The sequence below is a fragment of the Heterocephalus glaber genome, unplaced genomic scaffold, assembly GCF_053883595.1.
Source record: "Heterocephalus glaber isolate CG9 unplaced genomic scaffold, H.glaber_assembly_v1.0 deba00001481, whole genome shotgun sequence".
Taxonomy (NCBI): Eukaryota; Metazoa; Chordata; class Mammalia; order Rodentia; family Bathyergidae; genus Heterocephalus; species Heterocephalus glaber.
In genome coordinates, this window is record NW_028258317.1 from 19029574 (window position 1) to 19046553 (window position 16980).

Genomic DNA, 16980 nt, shown 5'->3' on the forward strand with positions numbered 1-16980 from the left:
ACACAGGGTCCTTTGACGGCTCTCTCTCCTCTCTGCACTACTGGGGACAGAATCCAGGGCCTTTCTATTAAGCTACATCTCCAGCACTTCTTTTTTTCTGGTACAGGGGATCGAACTCAGGACCTTGTGCCTGCAAGGTGCAGCACCACTAAGCTAAATCCCTGGCCCCCAGCACTTTTCTTGTTGTTTCTGTTACCAGGGATCGAATTCAGGTCCTTGCGATTTCGAGGCAGAGCTAAATCCTCAGCCCTACTACTTTTTAATATTTAAAAAATTTGAGACAGGGTGTTGCTAAACTGCCCAGGCTAGGCTTGAACTTGGGATTCTCTTGCCTCAGCCTCCTAAAGTGCTGAGATTACAAGTGTGTACCAACATGCCTGACATGTTTCTCATAAGGTGACATTTGAGGAAGCTGAATGAAACATGGGGGAAAAGTGTTTCAGGTTAAGTTAATAGTAAGTACCTCTAAGGCCCTGGGCAAGGGGAAGACTCGGGTGGGGGCACAGGACAGGTGAGAACAGGGTGACCAATTAAGCAACCATGTCATCCAGGCCAAGATGACAGTGACTTGGTTCACAATGATTACAGTGGAGTTAGCAAGTGGTGAATGTGTGTGTGTGTGTATGTGTGGTGCTGGGGTTTGAACATAGGGCCTTGTACATGCCAGGTAAGTACTCTACAATTCTGGTATTTTGAAGGTATACTGACAAGACTTGTGAAAGGGATAAAAAATGGCTTTTAGGAATGAGGTTCATCAAGGACACTTTTTAAATTTTGGACTTGCAGAACTGGACAGACATGGCGTCACTCTCTGAATGAGCTAAGACCAGAGCAGAGTTGTAGGGATTGGGTTGCTGGGGATAGGATGTATTGAATTTGAAATACTGGTATCCAAGTGTGTACGTCAAGGAAGGGGTCTGAGTTGGAGAAAGAAACTGGAGACTTTAGCCTATAGATATTATAAGGCATCCTTAGGGAGTGAGTGTAGACAGAAAAAGAGCACCATGGAGCATGGCCTGGGGCCTTTCCCAACAACTGAGGAGGAGGCGAAGTTCTAAAAGGAGGCAGAGGAGTACCAGTAAAATGAGGACTATCGGGAGGAGCTGCTATTTGGAAGGTAAAGAATATCAATTCTGTATGATGACAACCAAATGTCAATTCCTGGGCCTGTTTTCTTCTCTGTGAAATGGAGACAGTAACAAAGCCTATTTCAGGGCATATACTGGCATATAATAAACTCTCAAAATAGAGTAGCTAGAGTTAACATTCTCAGAGTTGGCTGCCAGAGCCAGCTGCTTTGGGGGCAAACCTAGTTTCAGTGGCTTTAGTGCTTGCTTAAGTCTGTTACCAACATAGTCTCCTCTTTATTTGTGAATCAAAAGATAAATGCGTGTGTGGTAAATAGGGGTTTCAGAGCCAGACTTCTGCCTCTTTGCAACCGTGAAATCTCAGGCATGTTTCTTAACTTCTTGTGCCCTGAACTTCTGAGCTAAAATCCTGGCCTGTGCCCTGAACTCTTCATCGGTAAAATAAGGTCCCTGCTTCAGGGGATTGTGTTCCAGCCCAGTGTGGATTGTAAGGCAGGTCTCTCTCCTACAATATGAGGATGAGGACGTGGGAGTTACTGATGTTACTGACTGATGTTTCTGGCCACCGCCCCACCCGACCTGCCAGCAAGTGTAACCCCTACACTCAAAATCTCAGAATCCAGCCAGGTTGGCCTCTGCTACTGAGGGGAAAAAATGGCAATGATGGAGAGCAATAATGCAAAGGACAAGCTTTGCCCCTCATGGTTTTTTTTCCCATAATGTTTTGTTTCAGAAACGTTAACAGTTTGTGTTGCATGGCGCTCCCGGCCCAATGTATCAAAATGTTTTGTAACTGTTTGAGCTCTGTGAGGTTTCTATAAGATGTTTCAGGAGTGTTGTTAATTCCGCCCCTCTGCTTCTGGGAGCATGCTCCCTGGTACCTGTCTCAGGAATGTTCCGAAATTCTGCAATCTCTTCTGTGTGCACGCTTGCCCAGCACGTAGGACCAACCCCACTACCCCAGGACTGTACATAACAAGCTGACTCCTACTGCAACTCCCGCTTGGAATTCAGAGTGGGTAAACTCCTCTGAGCCAGCCAGCAATAAAGGTTTTTCTCCATCTCTTCAGGTAACTTTCAGATTCTCAAGCGGTCAGTTGAGCGGTAGCACTTGAGCGGTAACAGAGCTGTTCCGCTTTGCCACAACAGCAACTCGTCCGCTTTTCTTCCTCACAGGACCCTCACTTGGTCAACTGGACCCAGCCAGGCCAAGAGGAAGGATTTCCAACAGCCCATGGTGTTCCTCCCACCACATAGTCCCAACCTTCTCTGGCCTCGAAGCCTGTTTTCTGGGCAAGTTTTCTCGGCCCTGGTTTCTCACCCTCAACGGCCAACCGCCGAAGCCCACTCGCTGGAGGCTCTCGAGGTCGCCCCCTTGCAGGTCAGGTTCGGCAGGCCTCCCTGCTTCTTCCCTGCGGCGCTGCAGTCCCAGGCCCCCGCCCAGTACTGAGATCGCCCAGGAAGTGGCGGGGCCTCTGGAGGGCAGCCGGTTGGAGCAGGAGGCGCGTCTTGGCGGGGACTTAGTCTCCAGGCGAAGTATCAGGACGAGCACCGAGGTAGGTGGGTGGCTCCGCAGGGGAGTCAGACTGGGGACCTCGAGCGAAGCCCCATCAGGGCCTCCTCCCCCGCAGCCCACTCTCCCGAGGCTCCGCCCCAAGAGGCCACGCCCACTGATCCCGCGCCCTGGAGGCCACGCCCTTCCCTTCGCGTCCAGAAAAAGCCCGCCGGCGGCCCCGCCCCCACCGGCCGCCCCGCCCCCACCGGCCGCCCCGCCTGCCCGCGCCTCCGGCGCTCTTCTCGGCGCTCCCGGCTGCCCGGTCCGGCGGCTGAGACTCTCTGCTCTCCGCCACCGCCCCGCGCCCTCGCCCCCCGGCCCCTCCCCCCGCCGCCGTGGCCCGGCCGCTTCTGGCTGGCGGCCCGCGGGCGGGCCGTCCTCCCCGCCTGTAGCCCACCTCCCTCTTAAAGCCGCAGCGGGAAGATGAGGTTTCGGGAGCCGCTTCTGGGCGGCAGCGCCGCGATGCCCGGCGCCTCCCTGCAGCGGGCCTGCCGCCTGCTCGTGGCCGTCTGCGCGCTGCACCTCGGCGTCACCCTCGTCTACTACCTGGCCGGCCGCGACCTGAGCCGCCTGCCCCGGCTGGTCGGAGTCCCCACGCCAGTTCAGGGCGGCTCGAGCGCCGCCGCCAGCGGGCAGCCCACCGGGGAGCCCCGGCCCGGAGGGGCCCGGCTGCCGCCTCCTTCGGCCACCTCCACTCAGCCTCGCCCGGGTCGCGACTCCAGTCCTGGTGCAGATTCGGACGCCGGCCCCGCGAGCAACTTGACTTTGGTCCCAGTGTCCCCAACCAAAGCACTGTCGCTGCCCTCTTGTCCTGAGGAGTCCCCTCTTCTTGGTAAGGACTCTGCCTGGCGCCTCTTCGAGGACGGGGACTCCCCCGTCCTTACCGGGCGAGGGTTTCCTGGACCGACCGACACCCCCCCCCCCCCCCCCGCGGGATCAGAGAGCTAAATCCCAAAGAGGGGCTCAGGCTCCGCGCCGGGTGGCCAGAGAGCTTGGGTGGTGTCCTCTTGGTATCCTCGAGAAGGAAGCCAGCTGGTCCCCTCTGGGCCCAGGAACCAGAGAAGGCCTTGTAGACCTCCCTGTTCTGGCCCAGGAAGTTGTGGAGTTTGGGTCTGGTTAGGACCTGGAGCACTCTTGCCTTGTTAACACTGGTAGGAAACTTAAGGCAGCTCAGTCAGCCGCTGCCGCTGCCCTTTCGGGGACTGTCAGAGGCTCCATTGGGGAAGGGGATTGATCTGTCCACATGTTTTCTCACAGTGCCACTCTCTCGAGTGGGGTTAACTTTTCTCTTGAGCCTCTGGGAAAACGCCTTCTTGCTAAACTTCCATTTCTTTTCTGGTAAGTGAAGATAATGATATCTATTAGAGGGTTGTTTTCGAAGAGTAAGCAAAACAAAGGTTTTGTAAAAAAGGTTTAATTAATGAGGTTAAGTTCTCAGTAAGTTGTTAGTGTTGTGTTCATTTCCTCTGTGTAGCTAGATCCCTGCCCCCCACCCCTCAGCTTCCTCCTCTTGTAATTTCTCCAAACCTAAGTGAGAAGGGCCCGCTCTGACTGGACTTGGGTACTCTGGGGGCTGGAGGGATAAAATGTAACCAGTCAGCCTGGCGTTGCCTCATCCCTGCACTACTTGCCCAGATGATCTGAACCCTGGCCTTCAGCCTGTTTTGGCATAGGAAGGAAGCTTGGGTGGGTGGGTTTACATTCCTAGGTCAGGAGGAGGCTGAGCCCAACGGGGACTTCTTGACCTGAGCAGGCAGGCCACAGGTAGCCACAGGTTGCTTCCAGGGTAACCAGACAGGTGGCTGCTCATTTCTAATGCCAGGTTTTAGAGAACTTTGTTCTGAGTGAGGGGGCCCTGGCAGGCCAGCAGGCAGACATGCTGCCAATTGCTCTGTCACTTTCCAAAGAACCCTGGCAGAGCAAGCCTTCCTACATGCTCTTGCTCAACTTCTCCAATAATTACTTCAATATTTTCATATAAAATTTGGGGAAACCTCCCAGAATTGGTCAGACATGAAGTGTAGTAATGAGGAGGACTTTATTAAAGCAAAAAATTGAAATCTTTCAGACTTGGTGGTTAGTATGGAAAACAGTCTGTTATATAAAGAAATCGAATATTTGCCCTACTGCTAGGCATCTGACTTCAGGCATGTTATGGTTTTTTAAGAGTTTCTTATGTGTAAAGTGGATTCTTACCTTACGGAGTTATTATTATTATTTTTTTGGTACTGGGGATCAAACTTGGGACCTTGCGCTTTCGAGGCAGGCGGCAGAACCACTGAGCTAAATCCCCGGCTTGAGAGTTATTTTTAGGACTAATTGAGATTGTGAACATTAAATACATGGCACCAAGGGTAATAGGCACTCAGTAGATGACAGCTAATATTAATAATATAGTAATATGATTTTTTTTTGTACTGGGGATCGAACTCCGGACTTTGCACTTGTGAGGCAGGCAGCAGAACCACTGAGCTAAATCCCTGGCAGGTAATATGATTTATTGAAGGCCTTAAAGTTCCATTTTTTCAGACTCTCGTGGAAATGCCTGTGAGTAGTAGAGAGGAGGAAGAGAGAGTTTCCAGACCACAAAGAGGCCAAGTTTTTTGCTTTTGTTTTTGACTGTTGCTTACGTATGTGTAGCAAGAAAGAGAAATTAATTCACAAATTAAAGTGCCCCAGAGTTCATTAGATTGGTGTTTGGAGCATAGAATCTTCTCAATAAAGTATGAGAGACATAGTGGTAACCATAGCTCTGTGGTTTTTTTTGGTTTTTTTTAGTACCGGGGATCGAATTTGGGACCTTGCACTTGCAAGGCAAGCATCAGAACCACTGAGCTAAATCCCTGGCCCTCTGCTATGTTTTATAATGTGGTGCTACTAGTGACCAACTTGTCACCAGCTCATGGTGTTGCTAAATTGATTCTGAAATTGTCTGCTGGAAAGGACTCCTTGAGAGATAACATTTGAGAGGGCATGTAAATAGGCCCGAGACCTTCTTTGGCTTTTCTGCTTTCAATGTGACTTACATGAAACTGTGACGTTTAAGGCTGCTGCTGAGATGGCAGCCAGAGAAAGGTAGAGAGAGGTCTTTTGTTCATTTTAGTTGAGCCCTTAGGTTTGAGTGGTTGGGTGCAACTCTTAGAGTAGAGGTTCCTGGGCAGAAGGGGTCTTGAGAAAGCTGAAAGTCTGCCTGGGAGTGTGTGGGTTGGGGGAGTTGAACCCATCTGTTCAACTGGACAGGTGTCAGCCAAAGCCCTGTGTAGTGGTTTTGAGGTTGGTGGGCGAAAGCATCCTTGGGGTTTAGAGTGGTGGCCTTTTCACTACTTGTAGTTCCTTTCCCTGGCTTTGCTCTACTTTCTGGTGTCCAGAGGTCTGGGCCAGATGCTTTGCTTTGACCCCTCCCGGCTGATAGCTGGTGGGGTTTAAGGTGTAAAACACCAGACTGGGTTACAGATGGGTCACTGTTTGATTTGTCCAAGCAAGGGTTGTCAGAGCATTGGAAGAGACTTCCAAAAGACTTGAGTTAGAATCCCACGTCGGTATACACCATCTGTGGTGACTTGGGGCGGATGGTAATGTTTGGGGCGGATGGTAATGTTTGGGGCCCTTAGTGTGAGGTCCCTAGGAGTAAGTGCTGCAAGGAGGAAGTGGGTCGTCCGTCTCCCCCCCCCCCCCCCCCCCCCCCGCCTCAGGGAGTTCACCCAGGTGGGGTAGGCCTCCTTATCTACCCCTGCCCCAGGCCCTTAGAGGGCAACCAAGATCTACTCTACTGACTCTGGCAGTGAGGCCTCCTTTTCTGGCCACCTGTGTATTTGCCTGTGTTGGGAGGAGCAGCAGCCTTGTGATTCTTTTCCCGGAATGTTTATCTCTGCTGAGATTTGGCAGCAGCTCAACATGACTTGACTGGCTGTGGCAGAGGCAATCTGAAGAGGTGGGGTGGGGGAAGGACTGGACTGGTTGAAGGAGGCAGGGCTGGCTGGGGGCTTAGCTGGGACATGGTATGGTCAGTGCAGTTCCCTCAAGTGGTCAGAGAATTAGTTCTGAACTGCTTGAGCCCCAGAGGCCCCTTCTTATCCTGTTGTGCTTTGAGGAGACAACCTTCATTTGTTCAAAAGGTAAGAGTCTGATCTAAAGGTGGTTACCTGGGCCACCAAAGAGCAAGCAAAGGTAGCCAGGGTTCCAGGAGAGCACTTGTTTGTGAGCCAGTTTCTCTGGCTTTTATGATGACTGTCAGCTAGACCTTTGCTGTGGTTTGTGCTAATGGAAGACAAAGCACTTGCTAGGACTAGGACTCTGCTGGGTTCTTGGCTCTCAGAAACTTTTCTGTCACCACACTGTCCCCTACCCCCATTTGTACACACATGAACACAAACAGGCTACACAGGACAGAGTGTACTTTGAGGCTTGGGAAAGGCCTCTTTCTCGCCTGCTTATTTTAGGGTGAGTCTTGGTGTCTTACCACCTTCCAGCTTGGGGTAGAGTTTCATTCTGAGTATTGCAGGAGGCAGAGAGATACTCACCTGTGTCCAAATCTTGAAGATTTGGGCTTAGGTAATCAGTCACTTTTATCAGTTTTTTCCTGTTGTTTTTTTTTCTGGGAAAAAATAATTTGTTGCTATACAAAGAGATATTCTTTTTTTTTTTTTTTTTGGTACCGGGGATTGAACTCGGGACCTTGCACTTTCCACACAGGCAGTGGAACAACTGAGGTAAATCCCCGGCCCGAGATATTCTTTGTTTAACAGACTGAGATTCAGAAATACCCACCATGGGGCCAGGGATTTAGCTCACTGGTTTTACCGCTCAAGGGCCCGAGTTCGATCCCCTGTACCAAAAACAAAACAAAACAAAACAAAACAAAACCCTCCATGATTATCTGGCTCACTTTCATGATAAAACCTGGTCAGTTTTTTCCAAATGACCTGATGGCAGTAGAAATGATCCTTGCTTTTAATTTAGCCTGGACTCTTAAGCAAACATGGGAGCCTCCTTTTTTTGCAGTAAGGCCTCAGATGAACCAGGTAGAAAGAAGCTTCATGGGGCACGGGACTCTTGAGCCAAATGGTTGTGTGATTGGACTCAAACTGCAGCTTCTTGGAACCATAGTATCCCAGGAGTAGACTATCCTGTGTTCTTCCCTAAGGTCATTCCCCAGTAGACATCTAGTGCAGAGGCTCAGGAGTGGTCTGATGTAGTTTAGGGTTTGGGAAGAAGATCCTTGCAAGGTGTGTCAGAGAGTCCATCTGAAAGTTTTTGTTTAGATGCTCTTGATATGCCAAGGCATGTGGTAACTTCCAAGATCCAGTTACAACAATGTGCCTGTAAAAAGAAGATGGAATGTCTCCTCTGTTGGAACTCAAAATTTAGGCAACAGAAACATAATTAAAACAGTGCTGATGTCATTTAGGAAATGGGTGTGTGTGTGTGTGTGTGTGTGTGTGTGTGTGTATCCTTTTCCCTTTCTCCCTAGCACTTCTTTCCTTCAGAAATCCAAGAATAATGTCAGCTTTCTTCAGTCCTGGTTTAATTTGATTGTGTACAAATTTTCCTTTAGCCAGGCATGTACGCCTGTAATCCCAGAACTTGGGAAGCTGAGGCAGGAGAATTGCTGTGAGTTCATGGCCAGCCTAGGCTACATAGTGAGTTCAAAGCCGGTCTGAATTACATAGTAAGATGTTGTCTCAAAAAAACAAAAAAAGGGCCAGGGATTTAGTTCAGTGGGTCCAACACTTGCCTTGGAAGTGCAAGGTTCTGAGTTCAATCCCCAGTACCAAAAACAAAAACAAAAACAAAAAAATATTTTTTTCCCTCGTAATTTATGAAGTTATATAGTAGCTCTTCTGGGTAAGCTTAACTTGGTGCTTCACAGTGATTATGATGAGACATCAACAGCTATATGCCTGAGTATTATGGTCTTTGGGTGGCAGCAAGGTGGAGATTTCCAGGCTAGGACTAGGCTAATTTATGGGTTGGGAATGAGGGGGTAGTTTATACTAAGGCAATCTGAGTCCTTTCACAGGTTCCATGCCAGGAATTTTGGGAGTAAGGTCCCTTGGGCTGAGCTGCAGTATGGGTGTATATGATAAGGGCACAGTTATTCAGTGGTTAAATCTATTGGTTTCTCCACTGCCTACTTACCTAGGGGTCCCTGTGCTTTGTTTCTACTCTTTGTTCTCTGCCTATTCCTGTTCAGAGACAAGAGATTGGAATTCTCCTTGAATCTTGATGAACATCCACCTGGAAATTACGTTTTTTCTTACCCAGTGGAATGGAATCCAGTTGTTTCAGGACAGTTGGGCTACCTTTTTGGCTTCAGTCCTTTGAGAGCCTGGTACTACGAGCATTTTACATTTGGCTCTGGTACAATCTGGTGTGGTCTCTGGGCAGTGAGGTCTCTGTAAAGGCCAGCCAGTCAGACCCTGACTCCTAGGGGAGTTACGGAGGATGGGATTGGGCTTAGACCTCCATGAGGCTTTTCCTTTCCCTAAATTGGTCAGGGTTCCTGGGAGCTATGGTTGTAACTGTAAAGACCTCAGCTGTGGGTGCCTTTGTGTTTATCTGAGTCTTCTCAAAGTGCAGTGGTCACCAGTTTGAGGAGAGATGTTGAGATCCTGTTCTGAAAGTCAGAGATCTCCAGGTTGAGTGTTGTGTTCCCCAGGCCTGGGGATCTGGGACAGGGTTTGTGTGGGAGCTGGTTTGGGGTGAACGTGGCCTAAATGGATTTGTCCTGAGAAGACAGAAGGGTGAGTCACACATTCAGCACAGCGTTTCAGGTTCCACGTTTCAGTTTGGCCAGCCCTACCCTTTGCTACACAAATGGAAGGCAGGGGCTATATAATTGGCTGTTGCCGAATTCTTTGGCAGTGTTTTTAATGTCTGGTCCGGGTATGTTATATAGCTGCTGCTTTAGCCTCCATGCTGCCTCTCCAAAGCTGGTGACAAAACCGAGAGAGGAGAATGATTTGCCTCACAGTGATGTTGGAAAGAGGGCTATGAACATATTTTTACCTTCTTTCTTTGGGGGTGTGAGGGTAATCTCTTCCTCCTTTTTGTAGAAAATAGTGCAGGGACTGGGGATGTAGTTCAGTGTTAGAATCCTGGCCTAGCGTGTGTGAGGCCCTGGCTTTGGTTCCTAGCAGTGCAGGAGAAACAAAGTAATACAGACTCATTGAAAATAATTTGGAAAGTTGAAAGAGATGGAGAAGCACACCCATATTCTTATCTTGTAAAAGAAACATGTATTTTGCTAGTCTTTTTCTTGTACGTATTTAAGAATATGACCGATACCTTTATAGGGGGACAGATTGGTATAAATTTAGATTAGTATGCAGCATTTTTCACTTAAAATTCTGTCATGGTCCTATGCCTTTAAAAATCACAAAAGCTGTATTATCTTCCATTGGATAAATATGCCTGACATAACTTTATTACTCACCTGTTTGTAAACGTACATGTAGAGGTTTAATTTTTTTTCTTAGTGATGTGATGCTTGTGTGTAAAACTTTGTACACTTTTTAGATGATTTTTGTAGAGATCTTTTTTTTTTTAATTTTTTTTTTATGTAGGAGATCTTTCTAAAAGGAAAAATGGAATAAATGCTTTTTTGAGAGGGTCTGGGTTTTTAAGCCAGTCTTAACAAAGGAATAGACCCATCAGAAACTACTACAGGTTTGCTTAGTGCTAGCAGATGAGTATTATTTATTGCTGAATGACATGTCTAGAGTTCTGATTAAAAAAGGAAACCTGGTCCAGGAAGTGCCTGGGGCAGGGGCTGCAGGACCCATCTTAGAATCTGGCCAAGCAGAGATCTGCTCTGAACGGAATGAAAAACAGGTCCCATGATGCTTTCTTAGCAACTCCATGTGTTTCCTTAGCGGCCAAGTCCCTCGGTAGGTTTTTGTGGCCTGCTGTGACTCTGGGGCTGTGGCCTGGGTGAATTCAGCGAGCTCACCCAGGGCTATTGACATCACTGAGTTGTAACACAGAAGAAGGGTGGGGACAAGCCTGCAAGTCATATTTTAAAATGTAAGCAAAACTCTTGTATTTTCACATGTTCTGAAGTTCTGGGGAGGAGCCACGGAACAAGAACATTAAGGCTTCCAGGAATTCTCTTTAGGGGAAAGCCTCAGAGACCAACAGATCCAGGCTCTTAGTCAGTACTTAGTGGGTTAAATCAGTATTTTTTTTTTTTTTGTACTGGGGATCAAACTCGGAACATTGTGCTTTCGAGGCAGGCGGCAGAACCACTGAGCTAAATCCCTGGCCCAAGGAGTATATTTTAAAGTTCCTCCATTTTGAATTCCTTCAGTGAAACAGTGTGGTCCCCCCCCCCCCCGCCCCGTATTGGAGATTGAACCCAGGGCCTTTGCACTGAGCTACATCCTGAGCCTACCCACCCATCCCCTTTTGTTGTTTGCTGTGTTGCTAAATTGCCCAGGCTTGAAGTTGGAGTCCTCCTGCCTCAGCCTCCCAGAGTTCTGGAATTAAAGTCCTGCCCAACTAGGTCCAGTACAAATTCTTTTCTGAGGAGCAGTTTGGTGTTGAAAATCTGCCAGAGGTCATTTGGCACAGAGCCTGGGAGCTAGAGCACTGAGGGAAGGAGCAGGATTCTGTCAGACTGGCAAGCCCTATAGTGTGAGGTCAGGCTCCTTCCTCCCCTGTCATGTAGGACTCATCATGGGGAGGGGCCTTGGCAGGGCCTTCAGTGATTACTTGGTCCCATGTCAGGGTGCATTCTAAAAATGCCTTTTAAAATTTTCTTTAAAAGTTTCTTCCTGTTTTGCATAATATCTCTTTACCTTTGACATTCTGAAATCACAGAGCTGCTATTGGTGTAGCAGGACACTACCAGCTTGAAAAACAGGAAAGGGCTATGATTAGGAAGACTTGGAGAAGCTGATATTTGTGCTGTAAGAGCACAGAGACTTGGTGGTTAGGTGTTTCATAGCTGTTGGCATTCACATGAGTCCTCTAGACAACCTGAGCAGAGTTCCCATCTAGCTAAGAATGATTAGAGTTGAGTCATCACATTAAAGTGAGGAGGGGCTTCAAGCAAGAGGAGAAGCGGACTCATTTGCTGAGTCATCAAACTTATTGGTAACTACACTACACAAAGCATGGGAGATGGACTTGAATGAGGGAATGAGGGCTGCTCCTATTCTTGAGGAGCCTCTTAGTAGTAGACAAACTTTGGCAATACAGCATGGTCAGAGAAAGGAATACTCTGGAGGCACCGAGGAGATGTAGAGAGCCACGTGGGTGGTCAGTGCTTGGGTCAGAGTTTAAACAAAGGGCCTGTCTTCTAAACACTGATATTGGCATCCCTCAGTATGATATTGCTGATATTGGTGTCTCTCAGCCAGCATGTTTAACAGTCTCTCTTGTTAGGAAGGCCAGGGTTCTGTTGCTGAAAGGAGCTTGTGATTTCCTCTAGCTGTTGTCACATAGCTAAAGTTCTAGCTGTTACATTTAGGCACCAACAGGGCAGGAGAGGAAAGGAAATGAAGGCAGAGTGAATGGAAAATGGAGAAAGAGAAAGAAGATGGTGCCATGGGGACTGTTCTGGATGGTGGAAGGTTGAAGCACCAAAGGGACGCCAGAGAAAGGAAAGAGCTACAGAAAGGTGTTTCATGGTCTGCATAGGGTAGGAGCAAGTCTTGAGGACCACTGGGGTAAGGGTTCTGAGTTCTGGTCCTTGTGCTTCTCCTAACTCATTATGTATCATTTTAGGCAAGTCTAGACTCTTTTGGTCCATGTCGCCTTTCGGAAATTTGTGTTGTCTTTTGCATCTTTCCTTCTTTACCTCCTAGATCCTGGTTTGGGGTATGTGTCTCTCTGTGTGTGTGAAATCCTAATTATATCTACAACATGAAAGGTCTCCGAGATTCCTTGTGAAGCTCACTAGCCACTACCTGTTTCACAGCTCTTGTGGTGAGGCTTCTGAGGATTTTATCCTGTCTGTCTAAGCTGTCATAAAGATTTTAGCTGGTGGATGACCCTTAGAAACAGTACAAGGAATGTTTCTGTCCCACTAGCTAGCTGCTGTGTGATTTGTGAAGGTTTATTCTGTCTGTGCCTCACTGTTCTCACTGTTCTCAAAATGATGTCTACCTCATACAAGTAGATGTTGTAAAGTTTAGATAATGGCCATGAAAGGGCTTAATACGGTGCCTAACACTTAATACGCTTTGAATATATGTTATTTAAGATTGATTTTAATAACAAGGTAGTTCCCCCTTATCTGTGGAGGATAACTTCAAAATGTTTTAAAGATTTCCTAAAACTACAGATAGTACCAAACCCCACACATACTGTGAGATATATACACATACCTATGATAAAGCTTAATTTCTAAGTTGGGCGCAGAAAGAGCTTATCAACAATAATAATAAAAAGAGAATAATAACAATATATTGCCATAAAATTTATTTAAAACTTGTCAATTGTTTATTTCTGGAATTTCTTAATTTAGTATTTTCAGACCTTAGTTGACAGCAGGTAACTGAAACAGTGGATAATAAAACCCTAGGACATGAAACCGAGTAAGAGGATACTACTATAGTTCTTATTTGTGATGATTTTGGCTTTTGCTTTATAGATTTCCTCCTTTTTTGTTGAAAAACAAGGTTACCACATTAAATGTTGAAAAAATTCTACCTACCGCTGTAACTAAACTTGCTGTTACTTTCCAAATGCACACGTATATTACTGTGTTGCAATTTATTCCATGAAACTATTTTCAGCTATTTTTTTGTGCTACAGTATCTTCTAAATTGTTGTTTAATTATCCATATTATTATTATTTTTGAGGTGCTGGGGATGGAACCCAGAGCCTTGGGCATGCTAAGCATGTGTTCTGCTACTAAGCTACATTCTCATTCCCTAACTATATCTTTTGTTACAGCTGTCTGGTAGCCTTATAAATAATCCCTTAGCATTCTCCATTCCAGGTTTCACTATCATAGTTAGTATTGATGAACAATTTTTGTACTGGCATCAAACTCAGGACCTTGTGCTTGCGAAGCAGGTGGTAGAACCACTGAGCTAAATCCCCGGCCTTGGTGAACATTTTTACAGGATATAGCTCTTTGCTTGAGTTGAATTATTTCCTTGGGATAAGTTCCTGGAGAGGAATTTCTGGGCTACATATGGTCAGTCATTTTTACAGCACTGGTTTATAGTGTCATATTGCTTTCCAAGAAGTTTGGAATCATTCACAGGCTCTAAATTGGAAATTCCTAGCTTTGAAAGGATGTGGATTCTGAGAGAAAATTTAATCTATCTGGAGCACCATGTGGACATTTTGCAGCTGTGTGTGTGTGTGGTTTTTTTTTGTGTGTGTGAGAGAGAGAGAGAGAGAGATTGATTGAGATTGATTGAGATTATTCAGGAGGTTGTTCCTAAATGGGGGCACTGTGAGCTTTTTAGACATGAGGCTTTTTCTATAAATAACCGGCGCTGGATAGTACTGGCAGAGGTCACTCTGACCAGGAAAGGAGGTTGCATATAATTCAACACCCCATATACTTTTGCAAGAGTTGATTTATACAAAGTAAGCATTTTTGGGCCGGGGATGTGGCTTAGTGGGGCCATGCCTGCCTGGCAAGTGCAAGGCCCTGAGTTTGATTCCTGGTGGTGGTGGGGCACAAAGTAAGCATTTCATTTCCTTCTTTCTTTATATGTAGAGCTAAACTTATAGAATGGAGTCATACCCTGGCTTTAAAGAGGACTAAAAAATGTTGTTAATCTGAACTTTTGTGTGTTGGTTGCTGGAAACACTGCATGCCACCGTCCATAGAAACCATGTTCTGATGTGCTAGCCTGGGCACCTGATCAACTAATCCACATGGGTGAACTCTGACATCTGACAGCTTTTATGAGATTCAGAAACAGGGCCCAAATGAAGAAAAGCTTTTAAATTATATAGGGTACAAATAAGTTGAACCAGTAGCCCAAAGTCTGCAAATATGAAGCACCAGTTCTGACCCTGCAATGCCTCTTTTTGTAGACTAATAGGAGCCAGCGAATTGCATAAGTGATAGGTTGACTTTAGAGCCATTGATTTCAGTAACCAAATGCTTATAGATTGAGCAGATAGGGCCACATTCAACTTGTGACAGCCACTCCATTACTTTTATAGCCAGGACCTGGGCTTTAGCTCAGTGGTGCCGTCACCTCCCTTGCAAGTGCAAGGTCCCTAGTTCGATCCTCGGTACAAAAAAAAAAAAAAAATCTTATAGCCACTTTATATGTCCTCTTGTCTGCTGAATTCACAGTTCACTTTCACTTGTAATTTAACAGGGCACTCTGGCTTCATTGAATCAGGTCAGAGCTGCTGTTTATCATATTGTTTGAGAGAACCTAGGGCTAGATAGTATCATCATCATCACCACCACCAACATGGCCCATAAAATGGGGGAGATAATTTTTTTAACTTAAGGAGTTGATAAAAGGGTTCAGTGATCCTGGTGTGGTGGAACACGCCTGTAATCCCAGCACTCAGGAGACTGAGGCAGGAGCATCACCATGAGTTCAAGGCCAGCCTGTTCTACACAGGAAGACACTGTCTCAAAAATTAAATTAAAATAATTGAATGAAATGAGGCACATGATTATATCAGTGCTCTGAGTATTGTTTGATCAATTCCTAACCCATCCTCTTTGGCACAGAAGGCCTGTGTTCAGTTCAGTAGGGCACATAGTAGTAAAATTTCTACCAGTTTTCTTATCCGGTGTGGACAGCATCAAGAGGAAGAGAGAGGAAGAAGTGTGAGACTGTGACTGCAGCTTAAGGATAGGTAGCTTAGAGCCAGTGTCTAGTAGATACTGTGACCTGGCTTTTATGGCTAGACCTACCCCAAGTCACAAGGAGAAGGACTCTTATCTTACTGAATCCGCAACACTGGAAAACTTGGATATGTGTTGCCATATGTCAGATGTGCCAGGTTTTGCCCATAGTCTTTCCTTTTGCAGGTGGACACAATTTGTCAGTATTCTGGGAGAGAGGACTCACTGTCAGGATTCACACAAACACCAGAGTTATTAGGAGGAGGAGCTGGAGAGGAGCAATGAGATGTTTGGTGGAGGAGGTAGAAAAGTGGAGGCTGGTTGTAGGTGGGCTTCATATCGCTGTGGGCCTGACATGTTGGAAAGTCTAAGGCATGGGCCGGTACACAGCCTGTTGTACTATACTACATGGTGTTGGAACCCAAGATGCCAAGCCCTAAGGTCCAGCTCTGTTTGCCAACCTACTGAATAGTATGAGAGAAGTCATATCCTCTCTTGGGGCCTCAGTTTATCTATGGAATGAAATGAAGGGTTGGCGTGAATGCTCCTTGGATTGTCTTCTGCCTGAGAATGCTGATGTAGCCATGCACATTTGCCTGTTGTGGCTAAATGGCTTCATTGTAGAGCAGTGGAGTACTTGCTGCCTCCACTAGGACCAGCCATGTTGACCTGGGGTAGTTGTCAATAGGCCTTGAGACCCGGGATTACATTTTACTGGAGAAATCCACACCTGAATAAACTTGAGATTCTTTTGGCAGCTCTAGTGCCTAAGCAGGAAATCAGAAGCCAAGGGATGAGTAGCTAAGCTGGGCAGTATGAAAACCTAGTCACTGGGAGCCACTGTGAATACAGAGTTCTAGGCTCCAGAAACAACCACATCAACTACCACCAACAGATTGTGCTTGTTTTGCATTTAATACATGCCAAACTTAGAAAATTTTTTCATATGCATTTATTTTTATTAACTCTCAGAGTTGCTCATTTTCTTGCCTAGTTGCCCTGGTTAGAACCGCCAATACAATATTAAATAGATCTGGTAAAAGAGGACATCCTTGTGTTCTTTAGAAGGAAAACATTCAATTTTTCTTTCTTTTTTTTCTCTTCAATTTTTCTTTCTTTTTTTTCTCTTCAATTTTTCACTATTGAGAGTGATGTCAGCAGTGTGTTTCTCCTAAATGTCCTTTATCAGGTTGAAAAAATTCTATTTGTTAAGTGTTTTTATCATGAAAGTTGATTAATTTGTCAAATGCTTTTCTCTGTTGAAATTATTATATGGTTTTATTATATTGATAATTTGTGTTTTACACAATTGATTTTCAGATCTTAAATCAGTCTTGCATACCTGGAATAAATATCACCTGGCATGATTTACAATGCTTTTTATTTGTTGCTGGACTGAGATTTTAGCATTTTTTTTTTTTATTCTTGAGGTTGGTCTATAATTTTCTTTCCTTGTGATGTTTTTGCCTGTTTTAGGTATCAAGGTAATACTGCCTCAAAGGATGAGTAGGGAAATTTTTCTTCTTTTTTTGGGAAGACTTTGTGGTGATTT

General features: G+C 46.1%; 1 protein-coding gene across 2 annotated transcripts in view; it reads left to right on the plus strand.

Annotated features, from left to right (window-relative positions):
- Positions 1-2890: 2890 nt before the first annotated feature.
- B4galt1 (beta-1,4-galactosyltransferase 1) overlaps positions 2891-16980 on the plus strand; it is a 53982-nt gene continuing 39892 nt past the window's right edge. The window contains exon 1 of one of the 2 annotated variants that reach the window (XM_004838395.4): positions 2891-3475. In XM_004838395.4, coding sequence (XP_004838452.1) covers positions 3067-3475 — 409 coding nt within the window. In that variant the 5' untranslated portion in view covers positions 2891-3066. The remainder of the gene's footprint in view (positions 3476-16980) is intronic. The other variant, XM_004838396.4, reaches the window with a different exon arrangement.